The following is a 23913-nucleotide window of genomic DNA, read 5'->3' on the forward strand; positions in this document are numbered from 1 at the left end:
TATATATATACACATATATATATAAATTTTAACTTGGCTATATTCTACCTGTAAGTTGTTTAATGGAGTAAATTTGATAACCAGAGCTGAATGTGGCACATGGAGTTTAAATTATGCCAACAATCTAAAATGTGAACATGAAATCACTTTTAAAAAATAGATTTAATATTATTGAAATCCATGAAAACTTCAAATATGTAATGTGTTCATTTATTAAACTTGATGCTTTAACATTGTAACATTTATGAAATGAAAATTATTAAATTTAGTGAATTCAATCATTTTTTAATAAATACTTAATATACCTAAAGACAATTAGGGTTACTAAGGAGCATGAATATTCTGTTTTAGCTTCTATTCTTCTGAATTAGACATGATTAATTACAATACCTCTTTATGAGCTTTTTAGTTTTTAAAAATTCCATATTTTCTTATTAGTTATTTCTCTTGTCATTGTTATATCTGTAAAATTGGAGTGATCTTCTAAATTTCTTAAAGCAATTTATGAATAATCATATTAAATTTTGAAAACTATATGTATTTATAAAGCTTTAGAGACTTGAGAAACAGTTTTCATTTTAGAGAAATATCTAGCATTATTGCTCAATTTGATTAACCTGTCTGAGACTTTTTTCTACTGCTCCAATAGACCTAATTTATAAAGGTGGCAAAAAGTTGAATGATACTTGAAACATTAAAGATTAAATTTTTATATTCAATGTACTTTTGGGTTTAACTACATTTTGCTTTACTGAACATTTTGAAAATGAGTAATCTGTAACATTCATCAAGTTAACTCACCCCACTTCAGGCCTAAAAAATAGATGATTGTTAATGTTGACTCACATTTTTGAAGTTTGACTTTGTTGTGTAGCCTCTACCTGAGAGAGAGAGAGATAGGTGAGGAATGGGGAGGGTGAGAGGGGAGAGAGAGAGAGAGAGAGGGAGAGAGAGAGAGAGAGAGGAAGAGAGAGAGGAAGAGGTAGGAGGAGGGAGGGAGAGAGAGAGATTCAGTCCTTGTGGGAAATAAAAGTGAATATTATGTTTCCTCTTTTGATTTTTTGTTTTGTTTTTTTGTTTTTGTTTTTTGTTTTTTAAGATAAGGTCTCACTATGTAGTTGAGACTAACCTGGAACTCACTATGTAGCCTAGGCTGGTCTCGAACTCACAGAGCTCTCCTGCCTCAGCCTCTTGAGTGCTGGTATTACAGGCATGTGTCACCATTCCCGGCTGTGTTTCCTCTTTTGGATTCTGATGAATAAAAATCTTAGTGGAATAAGAACAAGAGATGCGGCCACTACTTAGCTTTGGGGCATATGAGTTCTGTGGTAAATGTTATGGCTTTTGAGTCATTGTAGAAATTAGAATATATCAGTATGTTTTTTTATTCCTCCTGCATGTATGTGTGTGTGTTTGTGCATGTGTGTGTGTGTGTGTGTATGGAGTTTAAATCAACTCCATCTTGTAAAGTGTATGAAGCATGTATTCTTAAGATCAGCAAAAAATGTCAAAATTTTGATCCTTGGCTCTGTGGAATCAATAAAAGTTAATTTTACTAGTGAATAGAGTTCTCTCTCTGTACCTTATTTGAAGGACACACACAGAAACACACACACAGCTAGTCTTTACTGGCTTCTGTTAATTGCATTCCCTGATGAACATAAGTTACCATTTTCCAAAGTGATTCCAATAGCAGAATTTATCTTTGTTTCTAATTCTATGTAGAAATATTAGCATCTTGAACAAATGAGGTTTCCTTTTTCTAATGTTATTGATGATCTGGAAAGTCTGTTATTCATTAGTATTCATAAGAAAGCATGAGGAAAAAGACAAGCACCAACATTAACTTTCAAGTAATTGAACTCTATTGTTTTTAATCAATTTCTTGCTGAATACAACAAGCAGTATATGTGACTAAAATTATTTTTTATTCTAGTCACATATAGCATACAATCTAATTAAAAGCATGAATATTATGGTAGATTCCTAGGTTATATTTATTTTGAGAAAAAATTATGTGTAGGTAATGGGGTTTATCAAGAACAAAACATGTTAATTATCAGAAAATAATTATTGAGATGATAATAGGCAAACAACTCAAAGTTTTTTTCAATCTTTTCTAGATGCAAGTGTTTAAAGAACATTTTTAAAGAATATTTACGATGGCCTTTTCATTTAATTATTGGAATTGTTATATCTGATATTAATTTAATAGACTTCATTCCATTTTAACACTTAAAACTTAAAATCTATTTACTCTCAAAATGCTGTTTCAGAGCATCATAGAATAGCTTATTTGGACAAAGGAAGCTGGCTTCTTGGGAACATCAATCAAACAGGCTACTTTAGAGTCAACTATGACCTAAGGAATTGGAGATTATTAGTAGATCAGTTAATCAGGAACCATGAGGTATACTCTACATTTGCTTGTCAATCATTTGCTTTTATGTCTCAACACCTGTCATTTTAATCCTAAATGATTTCTTTCTTTTCCTTCCTGATGGGCCTTGTAGGTTCTTTCTGTCAGTAACCGTGCAGGTTTGATCGACGATGCCTTCAGCCTAGCCAGGTATGTTTTCCTGTGGATCCATAATAAAAGCTTATGCTGCTAGGATGTCCTCTGCTGTGCTAATTAGCATACAGATTTCAAATTTAAGAATAAAAAAATAATTTCCATCTCATCATGTTCTTTGTGCTTAGATCTGAATTATATTCAGTGTCCCACGTTCTTGATCATTAATAGCCATAGGGTATTTCTGAGACAAGAGAAATTTGATCAATTTCACTGCAAGTTCAATTTAACACTCTGGAGATTAATAATCTGTTGCCAATTTCTGTAATGAACCAGACAAAGTGACCAGTGTACCATACAGGAGATACTTTCAAGCATCAGCAGCATGTTTTCCTGACACATGTCAGTATATTATATTTTAATGTTTTTTTTGAATGTGGTTCATTATGAAAAGCTCATGTGGGAACACAAATACTCCAAAGGGTAAACTGTTTTGGACAAAATATATAGCAATCTTGCAGCAGAAGCTTTTAGTTGTATTAGTTATAGTAATATTTGTGTTATTTTCACAGTTTGATTTATGTTAAAACATTTGTTCCTTTGAATAGTCATCATGTGAAATGATATCATAAACTCAAACTATTTACTAGACTTTGAGACTAAATAAGTAAAATAAATAAGTAAGCCTTTTTGACATTAATCTTTCAAATCCAGATAGTTTTGCTTTTAATGATATAATTTTGCACACTAGAGTTTAGACATGGGAATTTCTCTGTACTTACCTGGTTGTCATGATTTACCACATTTGCTCTGAAGATAACTGTGTACAACTATTTTCTTATGTCTGACATGAGCACACAACTTATCTTAGTTATAGACAATGTTTAATTCATGGGACCTGAAATTGCTTTTACAGTTTATGTATTCAATCAAATCTCAATTCTCTTCCATATGTTAAAAAAACATATCATTCTCTGTAGCATTCTAATCCATCAAAACTAATGAACTCATATATAGGAGACTTGATAATTACTTTGACAGAAGCAAAGTCAAAGTTTGGGATCAATGAAAGAGCTTGTTTTTGTAGATTTTTATAATTTATAGGGGAGAATACACATATAGTGAAAAACAAGCCTTTTTTTTCTGTTAAAGACAACAAATCTTTGATACTCACTTTATTGCCACCAGAGGCCCTAAAACGATTACTATTCTGTTGGTGAGTGACACCGTTGTTAATCAGTCTGATGAGACACATCGTGTTACAGGCAGAAATTTGCCCACTTTCTATATGACACATCTAAGAACAATTTATCAGCAAGGGAGTTTCTAGTAGAATTATAGCAATTAAATAAAGCTGTATAATGAGAATGGGGGTTTACTTCCAGCAGGGGAAAGTGAGGGTCCTTCCATCCCATAGCACCATCTTATTTCGGAAAAATTTAGGAACAAGAGAGGTGGATAGAGGCCGCTAAGAAAGCCATATGTGAAGTCATGATTAATATGTAGCACTTTCTTTGCAGTAAAATATAAAGACATTAAAGAAAGCATGAGGTATGACAGAAAAAATATTTCTACATCGCAGCTTAGAGAGCCCAGAAATATAGAAAGTATGCTTAATGTAATATTACACTGAGAAGTAGAGATTGAGTACCAAAAGGAAAGGGTTAGGTGCTACAACAAAACAGAACAAATCGTAGTCATCACCAGTGAATTCAATACTTGATAGATCCAGACACTATTCTGTTTCACATATGCTACAGTCCTGTCTCTGTATCTGTGTAGGATGGGTCCCACGATTTTCTGTAGCTACCATAATCTGTGGATACTTGCGACTCATATGAAATGGTATAGTATAGTATAAAATGTTATATGACCTACACATATTCTTCTGTATACTTTAAATCGTCTTTAGATTATTCGTTTATTTCTTTATTGGTACCAGGATCGAAATCAGCTCCTTGTGCTTGCGAGGCAGGCAGTGGAACCACTGAGCTAAATCCCCAATCCTTTTTTCAGATTATTTCTAATGCCTAGTATAATGTAAATGTTGTGTGGGCCGTTACACTGAGTGGTTTGGAGAATAATGGCAAAAAAAAATTCTAATTTTGAAAGACATAATAGCTTGAAATAATAATAATATCATTTATATACATTTATTAAAATATGCAAATCTTATTAAATATATACTTTCAATTTATATATTGCTTGGGAGATAATTTTATTGTTAGAATGGAGAAATAAATACAAAATTGTGGTTTTTCACGCAAATAATTTGCACTTATTTATATTTCACTGTGTTCTAGCAAGTGGTTCATGATTTTGCTATTCAATCTATATCAAAGTTCTTTCAATTTCTTGAGCATATCAGGCACTGTCGCTGTTCATGGCCGTGGCATTGCACAGAGAGCAAAGTCCCTTCTATCTGTATATCTCATCTCCTACAGACCTCTGCTCAATGCCCTCACAAAGCACTTCTTGGCTTTTTAAAAAAATAACAAATAGCCAGACACGGTCTTGTAATCCCAGTGGACTTGGAGGCTGAGGCTAGTGGATTTCAAGTTGGAGCCCAGCTGGGCAATTTAGCGATTCAGTGAGATCCTAATTAAAACAACCAAACAAAAAAATGGCTGTGAATGCAGCTCAGTGTGAAGATACTGGATTCAATTCTGAGAACCACAAAAAAGCAAATAAATGAAGTCAAAATAAAAAGTAATGAGAAAAATGAATATTTATTAGAACTCATGCACCAGATACTGTGCTGAAGTTGTTGTTAATTAATGTTTGTAAACACGTGGAGTGTCATTACTATTACCAGTTTATAACAGGGACATGGAAAGTAAGGGTGTTTCTCTACTTAATTCAGTTGTGCATGTGGAGGATGGCACAGAGGGAATCAGACCAAAGAGTGGCACACCGGAATCCCCAACTTAAAACAGAAGGGAGTTAGCCATCACACGAAGGAAGTTTCTTTTCATCCTGTGCTCTTTTTCTGGCCATAATATTATCATTCATTTAAAAAGAAAAAAAATATTGTTTCATCTTTCCTCCTGCTCCTCATATGAGTTTCCAGAGAAAGTAAGGTGATTTCCGTGGGTCATTGTTAGAGCAGGCGTCACCTGACTGAGCCACCATTTACTTTTCTAGGTTCCTATTGGCTCTTGCATGATCTGGATGGCTGTACTTTGCCTCATACTTTTATTAATACATAGCCCTTTCAGGAAAGACTGTGTCAATATATGTTATAGAATTAACAGTATGAATTGATAATTAATTGTTAAATGATCAGTTTATCAAATTATAGTCTTTCATTTCATTATTCTTGTGTGATCAAGAAACTGATCTTGCATTCTTTCTAAATTACTTTTTAAATATATGAAAAATAAGAGTACATTGTTATGGTAAAATATTAAAACAAAGAAAGATATACAACAGCATTCTTTTTCATTCCCTCCATTCTATGCCAGTACTTAACCCCTTTACAGTTAACATTTTAAATATTTGTTATGTATTGGCCTGATTATTTTTGTGTATTCTTCCATACAACTTAGTTTTTTAAAAAACGTGAACATTGTTTCTTGTTTTTTTTAATTATAGTCATCTTGGAACCATCTTCTGCTGCACATATACATACTATATGGGTCTGATTTCTGTAACGGAATTGGGGGTTCAAGAATGTAGGATTTTAACTGAATATTAGAAATCATGTTGAAAAGCCTGTTCAATTTAACCCTCTATTAACCATATATATCTTCTATTACAATAAAGAGTAAAAGTATTTTAGATTTTGACAATCTTGTAAATCAAAATATTTTTTGGAATTTGTTCACTGCTAGTTAAAATAAGTTGTGCATCTGTTATAGTTTGGATCTGGACTGTTCCCTGAAGGCTCATGTATTGAAGACTTGGTCCCAAGAAAATGGTTCTTTTAGGAGGGGATGGAAGTGTCAGGAAGTGGTTCTGTTTGCAGGAAGCAGAACACTAGAGGCATACTTTGAAAGTGTGTTCAGGATCCTGGTCCCTTCCTCTTTCTCTCTGCTTCCTGCCCACCGTGAGATGAAAGTCTTGTAGTCCCACATGCTCTCTGCCATGAGGTTCTAATATGTCACAGGCTCAAAATTATGCAGCAAGTGGGCCTCTAAAGCCATGAAACAAAAGACATAGTTTTTTCCTTTTAAGTTGATATTCAGAGTTATTTTGTCTCAGCAACAGCAAACGAACACAGCAATCTTTTGCGTACATTTGCTATTTCTGTTTTCTGTGAATTGTCACTTGCTTTAAAAAAGAAACATAAAAACTTAGTAGAAAATATAGACAAAAGTATTTCCTACTTTTTTGTGTTTTGGAGGCATTTGAGTTATTAATCCTTTTGGTAGCAACAATTTTACAATATTTTATTTCAACAATATGCCGATTTTTAAAATTTTGTGGTATATTTCATCATTTAAAGGCTTTTCTTTTATGTGTCAAGTAATTTCTCATAGAGCTTTCTGGTTCTTTTGGTTCTCTCTTACATAGAAGGTCTTCCTTTGATGAAGCTTTTTAACATTCCATTTTTCTTTTAATGTTACTTGGTTTTGCTTATCTCCTCAATCCTTATTGTCTAATCAATTTTTACACATACAATGAAATAGGAGCCTAATTTTCTTTAAATATTTTATTGCCAACTATTCCATCCCTATTTATTTAAAGGTATTTCTTTTCTCATATGTTTTAAATAAGATCTTTAATGTAAATGCTTATATTTTAGGAAATTGATGTAATCTCATTTAGATCACTATGTTCTTTTTTGCATTACTATCATATTGTTTTAGTTCATTTAGATTTATAACATGTTGTGATTGACAAAATTTTGTCCTGTTCTTAAAATATTTTCATTGTGAGTTTTAGAATTTGTTTGACAAATTCCATTTTAAAATATCACAACAATTATAACTGAGTAAGCGTTGCATTTACAAATCAATTTGTAGAGTATTAACATCATCTCATATTTGAGCCTTCCAGTAATGGAACATGTTATTTCTCTCCATTTGTTCAGGTCCCTAAGTCAAGCCTGATGATTTTTATGGGTATGAATTATGGTAATGTGTTATTTCTTCATTTTAGAAAGGTATATACTGCTGTACTAACTGGAACTTTTCCACACGCACATACTCTGATTTTGATTGCTTATGCATAAAAAATCAATTAATCAAATACCTTTCAGGTTATGTTGTGTAATGATTTATTCTTTGAAATCAATGACTAAAATGCCTAGATATTTTTGTTATTGAGTATTTGTATTTGATTTTGGTTTTGCTTTTGAGAGAGCATTGTTCCCTTGAGGGGTATAAAAATGAACAAACTACCCCTTCTTTCTGGGAACCCCTAATGCAGTGGGGATGATGCATGGTAGGTAATTAGCAAAGGGTGTAAGTGCTAGGAATAAAGTATCATGAAAGCATGAAAAACTAAATTATTCATGTGTCTAGAAAGAGCATCGAAAACAACCTGTGGGAAATGACATTAGGAAAATGAAAGTTTACTATGAAATCATCAAAGAATTTTTTTAAAGAAGGAGAAAAAGACCAGAAAAATATAAAAATTGAAAGATACACTTTAGTATCAATGATTTACGGTGACAACTGAGTGAAGGAGGAACTTGACTTTTTTCAAGAGTGGAATTGATGGCTCTTGGATAAGATAAACTTTATATTGAGATTATATATTAGTATAATATGTGATTGAAACTGGAAAGTCAGAAAAATTGCAAGCAGAAATGCATTCACCGAATTGGATATTTAATGCTATTAGCATGCTCTAAGTACAATTTAAACAATCTATAAAAGTATTTTACTAGATAAAGGAGTTAAGTAGCATTTTATGAAAATCATTAAAAATACATGAAAATTATTGGAAAATTTGGGCATATTCAAAAGAGTTCCAGAGGTAAATCATTATCATCATCACCATTTTTGCTTTGAAACACTCATATTGATTGTTTTACTTTGTCTCTAGTATCACGGGAATATTATTTTGCAGACTATGTGTCAATTTATTGTGTTCTAAATATCATAACTCACTTTTTATTCTATATAACATAGTTTTAAAATTACTATAATAAGCTATGTTGTAGCAAATGGAATTATTTGCAAAGCCTTAGAAAAGGTAAGTTCTTAAAATTTATTTTGCAAACTTTGTTAAGGAATAACGATAGCTGTTATTTCTGGCAGTGTGTTAGTGTTTTATTACAAGCACAGGAAACCACGAATGGAGATTGTATTTACCACCCTTAGAAGTGTTCAAAGTATCAGCGAACAGTAATCAGTAGTGCACAATATGTATGAGTATGTAGGTTAAATTAATAAATATACATTTATTGACTCACAGCTTTTAAAATCTGAGATTAATTTTAAAAACTATAAATGCAGTACAGTAGCTATTGGAAATATAACCCCTCATGAAAAAGAAATTTATGAAAATATTTCAAAACCTTGACTTAAACTTTATTTTTCCATTTTTGAACTCTGGTTTTCTAACAGCATTGTTAAAATCACCTTAACAATATTTGCAAGCTGTGTGATAATAACCTACTCCTTGTGGGGCTTCTTAGAGCGGTTTTTATTAGTTCTCTCCTGTCTTCTTCATAACTCTCCTCTAGCTTATGGAAGGCTTTTCTTGTAAAACACGTGTTGATCATTTCTCTACTTGTTACAGAAGATAGTAGAATGCTGCACCTAAAAGGGACTGTACCCTAAGCCTGGCTAGAGAAGCAGCTGCTATTTCTACTTTGATTTCTGGTTGTATAAATGTGAAATGTATGTAGTAACATTTCATAAATGAAACTGAGAAGGAATGACTTAGAAAATCTTTCTTTTAAAAATTATCTTTATTGTTTATGGGTACATTTAAGGTATGCAGTGCAGTTACATTCATCACTGGTACCTTGTACCTTTCATGACTTACCTTGGTTCTTATTGTTTTTCGTATACCCCAGCACTCCTTCAGTCCCTCCACCCTTCCCTGTTTACAAAGACATTATTTTCATGTTTTTACTTTTCACATATTTTTCTTTTCCTTTTTTACCTTTCGCCTACTCCCTCCCACTTCCTCTACTCTTTTAGACCTTTTCTTCCTATTATACAATCTCAATTATATATTTTGATCCTATTTACACTTTTAGTTTTTAATACCATATAAACTATTCGGTATTTACACATGTGTGACTTACTAATTTCACTTGAGTATGGCCTCTATGTGCATCAGCTTAGCTATAAATATCTCTAGTTTCTCATTCTTTATGGCTGAGTTGTACTATATTTTATAAAACAAACAAACAAACAAAAAAGCATTTTCTTTATCCAGTCTCCACATGATGGGCAATTGGGCTGTTTCCAAATTTTAGCTATTAAAAACTGTGCTGCTATAAGTATGGGTGAGCATATATCACTGTGATATGATTCTTTTAATTATTTTGGGAAGATACCCAGCAGAGGAATAGCTAGGTCAAATGGGACTTCTAATCCTAGCTGTTTGAGGTATCTCCATATTGATTTCCACAGTACTTGCACAAGTCTGCACTCCCACCAACAATGAAGAAGGGGTCCTACGTGCCCACAACCATGCCAGCATTTCTTATTGGTTGATTTCTTGAGTGTAGCCATTCCTTCTGGGGTGAGGTGGAATCTCACTGTTGTTTTCATCTGAATCTCTCGAATGACCAGTGATGTTCAACATTTTTTCATATGCTTATGTGCTGCTTGTCCTTCTTTGTTTGAGAAATATCTGCTCATTGCAGATGCCCATTTTTAATTGGGTTTTTATATTTGGGGGACTCTGATTTTTTTTTCTTCTTTATATATTCTTGATAGTAGACCTTTATCTGAGAACAGCTGGCAAAAAAATTTTCCCCACATTGTGAATTGTCTTTTAGCTCTGCTGGTGATTTCTCTGGCAGTGTAGAAACTTTTTAAAAAGATGAGATCCCAATTCTTGATTTCTCAGTAGCACGGGAACTAGAAACCCTTTCTTAAAAGTGCCTTTGCAGGCTGGACTTTCTATCCAGATTCTCCCACTCTGTTATGGTACCCATTTCTTTTTTCACAGTACCACATAATCTCACAATTAACATTTTTCCTAGTTGTTTCTAATGCAATCATGAGTTATTAATAATAATAAAGCATTGATTCCAATGTATACTTTGTTGTACTCACTGAACAGAGAGAGGAGAATGATTCCTTGTGCTAGACTCATTTGGGAGAAGTGTCCATGTATAGTTATGTTCTTAGTTATTTTTTGGTAAGCCACAAGAATGTGTGTACAAAAGAATGAAAACTAAACATTTATGTAGTCCTGAAAGTGATGAAACTGTTTATTGTAAACTAAGATTTATTGTTTGTATGTTTCCAATCTTCTGCCATAGACCAAACGCAATTAAAATTAGGGCACAGTACCTGCTTTCAGCCTTTCTACCAGTTTGTATTGTTCTGTACTATTGTTCTCACTGACAGCGAGTCCTTCCATGAGTTTCATGGCCATCCCCAAAAGATCACATTTCTCACGTCCCTGAGGCTGGGATTCTAATTATCTATTTGTCATCAGCAGCAAATGCACATCTTGAGACATACAAAAAAAGTCACCGTGAAGTTCTCTCATATAACTTTCTGCATGCAATTATTTTAAAATGCATATCTAAAAGCCCTCTAAATTGGTCTTAGTTTCTGCAATCCTTTGCCACAGATAAATGTTAAAAATAGTCTGAAAACATTTTCAGGGCATTTCCCTGTAACAAGCCAGAAATATTCAGCTTTCTTTCTATTATAAACCAGTAAAAGCCTACAGTGTATTTCTGGATTTTCAAGCTCCATTGTTCATGCAGGCGTATGCTGGTTTGCTCAAGGTTAGAGGCTGAGTTAATATGTTCCTTTGAGCTGTCTAGAAATCTGTTCAGGGTGGAGTCACACATGTTGTCCCTAGGGTGAGGATTTATGGGGAGCTACTATACCAGGTTCTTCTGAGTAGTACAAATTTCTTGAGGCATTAAGGGCAAGCCTATAGCATTTGAGTGTGGAAAACTATCTTAGAGACTTTTAAATTGTGCTGCATTAAATAAAAAACAAAGTAGTAACCTTTTGATGCCAAATTTGTGTTTCAGTTCTGTAGAAGAAAATGCTTTAATATTAACGTCTAATGCCTGAAAGTTTGGAGTAAAAAGTGAAAGAGAGGCACTTTGACATCATTTGGTAGGCTTGATCCATTTTTGTAACAAATAGGCTTTCCTCCTGAGTTACAAACCCAGGTGATATTTGTAGGTCATATAAATTTGCATTTAACCATTCTTTTAGTGAGAATAGTGTAAATTTCCAAACAAGAGTGGAAATTTGAATAAGTCTATGTATTTTCTAATTTTTAGTGTCTTGCATCTTAAAAAGAATTTTATAACTCCCATTCTGAATATATGCTCTCTGGTCTTGAAGAGTGTGAACTGTGACTTTTTTTTTTTTTTTTGGTTCTCTAATTGTTTTGAAATCTAAGACTTGAGATTTCATAAGAATTGGCTCAGAATTACCCAAGAATTTGAAATACCTATTCATAAATAATTTATTTAGTCTGATCTCTTTCCAAACTGTACATTTATATCACCGACTCTACATGAATAGATATGTAAGATGTACTTTTAACATAAAAACTTGAATATTCCCTTGACCTTAGATTCCTGGGTGGGAATAATTTTATCTTACTGTTACTCTTTTCATGAATTTGAGTTAGTTATTCTGCTGCTCACAAGACATATTTTGCATCCTCGGGCTCAGTGCTTCTTTCAGTAAGTGGATCACTTGGGATATTTGATTCAAAATTGTGTATTCTTTGGGATAACTGAGAGTCCACACTCTATTAAGCATTTTGTGCAATTCTGATATATATAGCAATATGAAAGCTGAAGTAATCGTGACCTCTTTGGGGTCCTTGAGTATAAGCTGGGCATTCAACAGTCAGAATATCAGGAAATCAGTTGTATTTTGAAGTATTTTTGATTTTCATTCTTTGATGTTATCATTTCAGATAATCAAATTGATAGCTTAAGCATGACTCATCATATGAATACCTTAGAAATTCACCAAACATGGAAATTTAGTGGAGGGTTTTTATATAATTAAGAGGCACCCATCTGTTCCAATGAACAGACTGGCACATAGCAAACACATACATAATTCTAAAGTGTTCAGTAGTGTATCCTATTGGAAGACCTGACATTTTCTTGTAAGAGTGCCTGACTTCTAAGCCTAGAGTAACCTGCAAGAGTCTTCATTATACAAGCAGGTAGTGCCAACCTGGCTACATGCAGTAAGTACTGAGAGACGAAAAAAATGACATTTAAATTTTTTGTGGCTATGCTGTTTTATTAGTATCTTTCATATTATTGTAATGAAATATTTGAAGTAATTAATGGATATGAGAAAAGGTTTATTTAGCTCACATTTATTTTGCAAATTCTCATTTAGCTATGAAGTACAAGTCCAATATCCATTAATTCGGGCCTCTGGCATGGGTGGTACCTTGGAGTAGGAGCATTTGTCTGAGTGGTTGTTCAGGTTACAAGTTAGAAAGCAGAGAGACACTAAAAGCCCCAAGTAGGGTCTTAAAATCTTTCTCAAGTACACGAACCCAATGACAGAAGAACCTGTTACTGGATCCCACTTACAAATATCTGTAAGTGCCTCCCAGTACTGCTACCTGGAGAACAAGGGTTAGCACACAGACCTTTTGAGGAAACACTGTCCACATTCAAATTATAGTAGCTGTGATGAGTGGAGAACTTTGAAAAATGAAAGAGAGAAAAAATAATAGGTGACTTCAGCAAGGATTAATTTTGAATAGCCAATGTAAAAGGAGAAATTAATTATAATCATTTAGAAACCTGAAATTTCAACACAATTTGTTAGCTTCTTCCAGAACCTGTCAAAACTCTTAAGATTTTACTGAACTAATTTTTAAATATTTTTGATAAGTGTGTATTGTGGCCAACCATGTGTGTCTGTTTCTATCCACTCAGATACATTGACCTTCAATTGTATAACCCTTCCTTTCATTTCCTGAAAATTTAGAGGATGCTCTTTAATGTTCTCTACTTTCAGGTACTATCTAAGTATTCACATCGTATTTTAAATTTACATAAATCTTTTTTCCATAGTACTTTCTAAAAATGAATGGGATGCGATCTTTTCTTTCAGATTAGTCCTAAAGATCATAACTGTTTGGTTATAGGAATTGGAATTGACCCACTAGTAGTCTCTTCTTAACACTCTGAGTCTCTTTAAAAAAAAAAAAAGAAAGAAAGAAAGAGAAAATTAAGTTTTGTAGTATGGAATCTCTGAGCTTCATTTTTTTGGTATTAATTTACTTGTATCTTCTTGCAAAGGCAAAAATGTTATGCTTAAGAAGCACGTAAGAGATTAGTAAAGCATATTTCTAGTGTTTGCCTATGAAGATGCCTCCAGAGATGATTGGCATAGTTCTGAAGGTGTGCAACACCAGCCTGGGGACAGGATCAGGATGGAACAAAAGTAGAAACAGGAGGGAGCCTATCAGTGCAGTCTCTGTCTGGATCTCTTCTGCTTTCCTTTCTTCTGCTCCCTCCCCCTTATCTCCTTCATTCCACAAAAAGTGAGCTTCTTTGCTTCACCATATGTTCCCTTCCATGATGTCCTGCCTCGGTATAGCCCAGAAAAAGTGGAGTCAAGTGACCATAGATTGAAACTACAGAAACCATGAGCAAAAATAAACCTTTCCTACATGTTGTTATTCTCAGGTATTTTGTCACAGCAATGGAAAGCTGATGAACACAGACAGTATTTTGAGATTATCCTTTGGTTTGGATGTGCGAGAACCCTGTGGATGATTAATATATGTTTGCTATATTAGATATTAAGTAGAGCTATAATTGGCCTATTATGAAATAAATAAATATGATAATTACTCTGTAAAAGAGGAGCCCCCAAATGCCCCAGTTGTAATCAACCACAATATTATTGGATTAAAAATAAGAGCGTATTATCCCTGTATTCTTCCTATAAGCATATAGCCAAAGTAAAGTGTACAGTTAGAAAACCTTTTTCATTTGCCTCAATTCATGGTACCCACCTTCAGAGAAGACTTGCCTCTTCCTCATTCCTTATAGAGTGCTGTCGTTTGTATAAACCTACACATGACCCATCTGTTTCCTGGCAATAAGGGTCATGATAATTGCTTGGATCTACTTAGCTTGTTTGGGATTATAGACTCTAAAAGCCTTTCCTTGTTTCTTTATTTTGTTTTTGATTTTTAAAAAATATTATGCTAATCTCTTTGTGTTCTAGAAATTTATTTCTGCCTGTTTCTTTCTGATTTGCCTTGTGTTTTGACAACTGACCAGTCTGTTAATTTGAAATTACTTCTTAATTAGTAAGAACTTGGGCTCTCAAGATAAAATTGAAATTCTCACTCTATGAATTACCAACAGTTTGGCAAATGGGGATTAAATGAGATCACATGTGTACTGACTTAGCATAACAAATTAGTAGACCCCAGTAAATATTATTTCTGTTCTGTTCCTTTCTTATCTTCACGGCACATACAATATGCCAAAATAAATGGATAGCATAGTTGTTTTCTGCATATCATCTTGCAGTTCATCACATTTGTTGATTTTTCTTAAGCATAAACTCTTTTACTGGGCTGTTTTAAACCATATGTTACCACATGTCCTAATGCCAACATTAATAGGATATGGAACATGGCCAAAACGTGTTTTTATATCTGTCAAATGATGGAAATGACCTTTTTTTTTTTTTTTTGCTTGATGTGAGAAGGTCTCATAGGGACCCAGAAAAAATGGGTCATGCTAGTCTACCAGAGAAGAAAATGAAAGTTTTATGGTAGATCTAATCTATGGAAAAATTAAACTGAATTTGTTAGACCTTTGACCAGTCAATGTAAGTCTCATTTTCTCTGAAATTTTTTAATCAACATTGATTCTCAAGGAGCCTCCTTTGTATGCATATTATATATGTGTGATATACACACACATATAATATTCATATATTATACATATAATTATAATATATACATTATACATATAATTATATAATAGATATTATACATATATAAATATATATATATATATATTCAATGCTGAGGGTGGAACTCAAGGCCTTGTACATGTTAGGCAAGCACTCTGTCACAGATCTATGCGCCTAGCCCCTCCTTTCTTTTTTATTATAATAAGTTAAATTATAAAGGTATCTTTAAAATGAGGAATATATGAATATATATACTAACATTGAATATTTTATATACATGTGCTAATGTTGACTTTTGTATTAGGGTAATTATTTATTACCTTTAATTGTCATGTAGTATTTTTCTCACCTCTTAACAGAGACTCAGAGGGGCTTTTCTGATAACAATCTTTCTTAACAAACACATATAATCAGCCAGTGGAAAAAAAGCAGCTCATAGTTTTTTTCCTTAAAACTCATCAAATCTTTTTTTTTTCCACTTCATCTGTTATTTACCTAAGGTAGCAACACTTCCTTCATAAATAAATTAGAATAAAGATATTGGAAAAATAAATATTTTACATTGTTTTCTACTTGCTATGAAAGTATAGATGATTCTATTTCTCAATGTGAGGAGTTGAATGTCTGGGGAAGAGTGGAAAGGAAAGGAAATTTAGTTTCAAGATTTGGTGCAATGAAAACCCGCATTTGCTTATGTGGCAAATCTTAAACCCTGGGGAGATGATTTGAAAAACATGATGTTCTCCCTTAATTGGGTGCAGTTTGAACTATTCCGTGTGGAATGCTTTATGTAGGATTGGGGTACCAGTGAAGAGACCTTCACTGTTGGGGATGTAAGAAAACATCAGATTAGTGAAAGCTGAGTTGTAACTATGCCAAGCCAATTTAATGTTATTTAAAGACAGGAGTACAGGCCAACTCAGAATCTATGAAGTAGTACTGGGCCCTGTGGAATTAGAACATATTTGAATCACAGATTGGATTCTTCCTTTCTGAACTGGGAATGTTGGGGGTGTCGTTGGTCTATGCCACTAAAGGGAGGTAGGCAGGGACTTCTGGTTACTCAGAACTTTCTTTTACTAGGATGAGAACTAAATAGAAATTAAATCTCAATCCAGTCACCAAGTGATGGTCTTAACCAAAAAGATTTAAAAAAGAAAAGAGAGAGAAAGATTTTGCAATAAAGAAAAAAATATTTTAAGTTCAGAAGTTTATACTTGATGAATTAAAGGATGTTTAATAGGCTCTGAAGACAAAAATAACAGTATCAGAGAGTTTTTATGTAAATGCTACATAAACTTAAAAACATTCTAAAATAGTGGAGAGTTCATAGGAATTCTGTCAGAAATGCCAAAGCAGGAAGAACTTCATGTGAAGTTTGTTGGTTTTGCATTCTTAGTATTCAACTGTGTATGAAGTTAATTATGTAATCTTAGGGCAGATCATGAATTTTATTTGTATCATATCAAGGAAAATATTATCCTTTTTCAACTAGTGAGGTCAAACTTAGTATAAAATATGCTTACTGTTCAGAGCAATTAAGCTGGTAACTTTCTAGTTTAGTATAATATTTAATTTCCACTTTTGTGGAAATTTCATGTAAGGCTTTTCTTAAAGCTACATGTGAACCAGACTATTTTTCTTTATATAATGCCATCACTGAGGAGGAAATGGGAAATGACAACATTTTAATGTCTTTGTTTCTTAAAATACAGTATTCGTTAAAGCTGAAAAAAATACAGTATTCTTAAAACATGATTTGCCTCAGAAAATTTACCAGATAGTATTTATTAATTTGTTCAAACAAATAAATAAGCTTTTAACTACTCTTTCTTTTGCAATTATTTGTCATACCCATTATTTGGCAGGAAAAAAGAAATAGAAAAAAAGAAAGTAAGAAAGAAAAAAGAAAGACAAAGAAAGAAAGAAAGGTAGGAAGGAAGGAAGGAAGGAAGAGTAAGGTCAATCAGTCCTTTGTCAACGTTTGATTTCTGAATTTTCCATTTAAATTTCTAATTTATGGTGTGCATTAGAAAATCTCAGAAAAATTTTAGAGAACATTTTTGAGAAATTTGATGAAGTACAAGAAATAGGTAGGCTTGCAAGGCTTTTTCTCCAAAAATAAGATCTAGCTAGAGAACAATCAGCCTTGAGAAATAGAAATTTAAAAATGCAGCCCCAATCAGCCTACCAGCCTACCTGCACCTCACCTGCCGTCACTATTCTCTGGCTTGGCGGCTACTCTATAAGGCAGGTAAAGCAAGGATAGGCTGACTGGGGCTGGCACTTTTTTTTTTAAACTAAGCTTTCTTTTTAGTGATTTTTTTTTTGTACCAGGGATTGAACTCAGGCGCTTGAGCTTGCAAGGCAGGCAGAGGAACCACTGAGTTGTATCCCGGTCCTATGGCTAGCACTTCTGATCTCTAGTTTTCAAGGCTATTTTCCAGCTAGGTCTTATTTTCAGGGAAATATGGCACTCTTTTCTTTCAAATAAGCGAATGCACAATTTTATGTGCTTATTTTACATTCTTATCAAACTGGGAATGCAAATGGTAGCTTCTGCAGTTTTATCTTTTTAATATAATGCAAAGACCTAGCTCAAAATTCTATACCGTTAAGTGAAGCACAATCTCTTCATCAGGTATGGAACCTCTGAATTAGCAAGTTGGTTATACTTCATACAATTTATTTTACATTGTGGGGCAGAGAATAAAACAATTTCCACTCAAAACAGGAAAATTGAGGTCAAAGAGCCATTGTAAAAGATTCATGGGCATGAGCGATCCATCTTAATTAGCTTCTGGTCAGTTTTTTGTAGTCTGCTTCTGTACCTTGAGAAAATCTTCCTGTCCCATCCTTCTCTATGGATGTATACGAGGTGTCAGACATGTACCTTTCTCTGATGCCAAATCACTTTGTCATTCCATCTCCTGCCTTTAGGAAATTGATGTACAAAGATGGTTTCAAGTTTAGAGCAGTCAGACACTTTTTTCAGTGTAAAACGATAGCTTCTTTGCAAAAGAACTTCTTTAAAAACTTAATAGTCTTCCTATAGGCAATTCCACACATAATAGTCACATCCAAAATTATTTAGACTTCTTTTGAAGATATTCTATATTTCTTTCACATGTAGATGATTGTCTTAAATTTATCACCTATTGAGACAGGGGAGCTAGACTTTTAGGCCCTACTCCTGAGTTACACTGACTGGATTGAAGCTTTACTGTCATGTGGACCTCCAAGAGCTAGGGTTGTTATTTCTAACAAGTATCCCCTAGATTAAATTGGGGTTATCCCTAATTATGCAGGACAGAAAGACATAGGGCATAGAGATGGTTTTTAATCTGCCAGTTGGGAGAGTTGCATCGCTTCTACCAAATTTTCTGTGGTAGAGGACAATTGCATTGTAGCATCTAGTTTTGAAGGAATGCAAGAGTCTGGTTGCATCCTCAGGATTTGAAAATAAAAATAGATTTGGTGCAGAACAAGCTAAGTGCACCGTAGACACCAGTTGAATATGTCATCAGATATATATGATATGTGAGTGTTCTGGATATGATACAGCCTTCCTAAGAACCATGTTACAATGATACTTTTTGACACAATGTATATATTTTCCTGTCTCCTCAATACCAATGACCAAAAAAAAAAAAATAGAAGAGAAAAAATGGAAATGGAAACTATGCATGTGTGCTCATGTGCCCAAGCACGTACAGTCTTGAGACAGAAACAACTTTGAATCACAGAAAGTGAACTATGATAATATAATGAATATGCCACAGAATCAACAATTATACTGAGATTAGATGAATATATTTACAGATTTTTTTTTCAGCTTTAATTGAGTTTATTGGTACATTTTAGGGATGCAGTACAGTTGCATTCATTGTTGGGACCTCTGCATGACAAGTCTTGGTTCTCATTTTCTCCCCTTGTCCCTGCCCTCCCTTCACCCCTCCTCCCCTCCCCATCTACAAACACTTTATTTCCATCTTTTCATTATCTCACATTTTTTTCTTTTCCCTTATTACCCTTCCCCTACCCATCCCACCTTCCCTATACCTTTAGCTCCTTTCTTCCCATTTCTAAATGTCAGTAATCTTATTAGGATCTTCTGTATTATTGCAGATTATTCACACCAGAGAAACTATTCGGTATTTACACATGTGTGCCTTATTTATTTCACTTAGGAGTATATCTTTAATATGTATCCATTTTCCTATGAATGAATCTATTTTCTCATTCTTTATGGCTGAGTAATATTCCATTTTATAGAAAAACCACATCTTCTTTATCCAGTTTCCAACGGATGGGCAAATGGGCTGTTTCCAAGATTTAGCTATTACAAACTGTGCCGCTATAAACATGGGTGCACATACTTCTCTGTGATATGATTCTTTTAGTTCTCTTGGAATTTTCCTATGAATGAATCTATTTTCTCATTCTTTATGGCTGAGTAATATTCCATTTTATAGAAAAACCACATCTTCTTTATCCAGTTTCCAACGGATGGGCAAATGGGCTGTTTCCAAGATTTAGCCATTACAAACTGTGCCGCTATAAACAAAGATCTAAATATTAAAACAGAGACATTAAACTTGCTGGAAGGTAAGTTAGGCAGAACTCTGGAAGACATTGGTATAGGGAAAAACTTTATGAACAAATCCTCAGTGGCACAGGAACTAGCAGATAGAATCAACAACTGGGATCTCATCTTACTAAAAAGCTTCTGTGCTTCAAAAGAAACCATCAGCAGAACTAAGAGACAATCTACAATGTGGTAAAAAATTTTTACCAGCTGTTCCTCAGACAAAGGACTATTATCAGGAATATATAAAGAACTCAAAACAATCAGCCCCCCCAAATAGAAAGACCCTATTCAAAAATGGGCATCTGAAATGAACAGACATTTCTCAGACAAAGAAGTAAAAGCAGCAAGTAAATATATGAAAAAATGTTCCACATCACTGATCATTTGAGAGATGCAGATGAAAACAACACTGAAATTCCACCTCACCCCACAAGGAATAGCTGCTATCAAGAAATCACACAATAACAAATGTTGGCAGGGTTGTGGGGAGAAAGGAACCCTTCTCCATTGTTGGTGGGAGTGCAGACTGGTGCAACCACTACGGAAATCAATATGGAGATACCTCAAAGAGCTGGGACTGGAGGTTCCATTTGGCCCAGCCATCCCTCTGCTGGGTATCTTTCCAAGAGAACTAAAAGAATCATATCACATTTACAGATTTTCTGTGGGACACAGAAATTTATAAAATGGAAGGCATATCAGTGAAGTGACTGCCTCCTGTGGAATATTGAAAACTGAACGCATATTGAGTTACACTGCTGAATCTTCTCCACAGGAAAGAGAAGGAAATACATTTAAATCTAAAAGAGAAGAATGCAAACCTCAAAGTTGTGCAGGAAGCAGAGGGCAGAAGTGGTAGGCTGGAGAAAAAAGACACACAAAGAAATATCAATTGTTCTATATCCATATCCATATCCATAACTATTTCTGTACCTATATATCTACATCTATCATTATCATCTACTTCTGGCTATTGGCTTGGCAAACTTAGCTGAGACAGCTGGAATATACAATTAAATGCTAAATCACCACAAGAAAACTTGCAATCTGCAGAGTTGAACTGTAAATCACATAGCTCTTCACCATCCTCAGAAATGGGACTGTGGGGTGGAAACGTGCCCCAAAACAGATGGAACAAGTGATTTGATCAGAGCAACATCTGAAATAACAACACTCAGTGTGAACTGCTTTTGCTTCAATTTATTCACCAGAGTTGCCCTTTAGCCACAATCCATCAGCAAGTTTTTCAGTTGTAGAGAGAAGCCTCCTATCCAACAATGAATTATGTTTAAACGTAACTCATACTGAAAGAGTTAAAAAGATAGCAAGAAAATACTAATAATTTCAATAACAGCAGAAGAGTATTAACATCATTCAAAAAATCAAATATATCCATCTGTGGGATTTAAAAGATTTAAAACAAAGAAGTATTTTTCCTTAAGGCTAAGGTTTGAAGAAATCATACAAAAGAATAAGGAGTTAGGGCAATAAAAAAAGTGATCTGGCAATGTAAGAATGGAACCATGTTAGGAAGCAGTAATATTTTCACAGACACTGGGATAAACATAGTCAAGCAAGGAGAGAATGAGTTTGAGGTCACTGAAATAAATAAAATGGAAAAAAAGAAAAAATTGAAATGTCCAATGTGCATGTGTGTATATATATTTACTTGATATTTATGAAAAATAAGAAAGAAAATGGAAACGAAAGGAAACATAAAGACATAGGAAAAGTAAACTTTTCTTTAATAAAGACATAAATATGTAGATTGAAATGGCACCTGTGTTTTAGGAAAATATCTTGTGTAGGGGAATCAGCACGGAGAAGTACCTTAACAAATACCCTAGGATTTAAGAATTAAACAAAGCAAGGTGTCTAGAAAGTAGAAAATTCAGACTGGCTCAGATTTCTATAAGCAAGATTCCAGTGGGTAGAATTCAGTCTTATTATATAGTCTAATTTTCTTTTAAGTACAATAAAGATGATGGTGAGTCTATATCACTACAGGAAAAGTAACAAGGAAATTAAGCTTGTGTAGAGGCAATGGAAAGGGTAGGGGCAGGGTAATAAGGGAAAAGGAAAAAACATGAGAAAATGAAAAAATGGAAATAAAGTATTTATAAGTAGGGAAGGAAGGAGGGGGTGAAGAGAGGGCAGGGACAAGGGGAAAAAATGAGAACCGAGACCTGTCATGTAGAGGTACAAGATCCCAATGATGAATGTAACTGCACTGTATACCTAAAATGCACCAATTAACTCAATGAGAACAAAAAAAAGAAAATTAAAATTGCAAAATAGAAGGTGAATCTTTAATTCAGAAAAAATTTAGAAATGATTCAACATATGAAAACAGAGAGGATTGAAGAGGTGGTATAAACAGTGTGATGGTTTCTTCATCCTTGCTAGCAGCGAATTGGAATATAAAGATTAAACTAGAGATAAATCTGTAGCAAAAATGATTTTTAAGATAATTGAGATGTCTTCTTTTTTTCTGTTTTTGGTTTTTTTTTGGTACCAGAGATCAAACCCAGGTCTCTGAGATTGTGAGGCAGGCAGTGGGACCACTGACCTAAAACCCAGGGACAGAAGCTTCTTCTGATTAAAGTAGCTAGAGTGTTTTGATTGACATTTTAATCACATGGAATATACCAGTTTTTTTGTCATCTGAAAGTATTCATTTAAAAATTATTTTATTACTTTGCTATCTTTGACCTTATATTAATTTATTAATATTAAATATGTTGTTTGCAAAAATCATTATTTTACTGGTACTGTAGACTAAATAATAGTAATACTAACTTTTATTAAATGAAGATGCTAGAATTTTTTCTAATACAGGTACTCTTACTGAAGATAAATGACTACTTTTCAATTGAAGATCTTTCAATTTCAGTAATACTGTTGAATAATATGTGAAAATTTTAGCAAGGTATAAAATATTTTAAACTACAATTTCTATAAAACAGCAGTATTTTAGCCATATTTTGGAATGTTATAAATATATATCCTTGTTCTGAATTTAGACTTTTTTGTTTTGTATTTTCATTGATGATTCCACTTTAGAACATGACTTCTTAGAAGCAGTAATGAGAGGTAAATTTTTAGACAATAAGAAAGAACCCAACTATGTGACTTATTAAAATTAATGAGTATTGCTGTTAGAATGCAGTAAATTTATACATCATTAATGTCCTGTAATTGTTAATCATCACTGAGGAGTTAGAACATCAGCATCATTACTTTCCCTAAATTTTTATTTGAACGTTATCAGCATTAAAGAAAATGAAAGAAAAGTTAAGGTCCTTTATTTCTGAGCTTGAAATGTAGGATGAATTAAATATTTTTATATAAATAATGCATCTTGAATTTTATAGCATTAGAAGCTGTAGATAAAATTGAGAAATATAAGGCATAAAGAGCAATTAGAAGCAACTACTTCCTCCATATTTGTAAATTATCTGCAAGTTGTCCAAAAGAATAAAAAGTGTCAATTATAATATTGTTCGATGATTGCAAAATGATTTCAATGAATATTTTACTCTTAATTGAAAATTTGCACAAATCAATTGAAAACCACTTCTAGATACCAATTTTCAAATATGTTCCTAGCATCATTGATGCCACTGTTTGCACTTACACACTTTGGGGCTTAGTGGATGTGTTTAGCTTTGTCTTTTATTTCTTCTTGTTGACATTTAGCACTGTTGTGAGGGACAGCAAAGTACCAACACCATAAATAACATGGCTGCTTCCCCAAAGGTGACCCAAGACATCAA

At 33.5% G+C, this 23913-nt stretch overlaps 1 protein-coding gene across 1 annotated transcript in view; it reads left to right on the top strand.

Moving 5' to 3' along the window:
- Trhde (thyrotropin releasing hormone degrading enzyme) overlaps positions 1-23913 on the top strand; it is a 388565-nt gene that overhangs the window by 312735 nt on the left and 51917 nt on the right. The window contains exons 11-12 of the mRNA XM_033763780.1: positions 2277-2410; positions 2514-2569. Of these exons, the coding sequence (XP_033619671.1) occupies positions 2277-2410; positions 2514-2569 (190 nt within the window). The remainder of the gene's footprint in view (positions 1-2276; positions 2411-2513; positions 2570-23913) is intronic.

This window comes from Fukomys damarensis, unplaced genomic scaffold, assembly GCF_012274545.1.
Source record: "Fukomys damarensis isolate Sample0158 unplaced genomic scaffold, DMR_v1.0_HiC HiC_scaffold_15, whole genome shotgun sequence".
Classification (NCBI taxonomy): domain Eukaryota; kingdom Metazoa; phylum Chordata; class Mammalia; order Rodentia; family Bathyergidae; genus Fukomys; species Fukomys damarensis.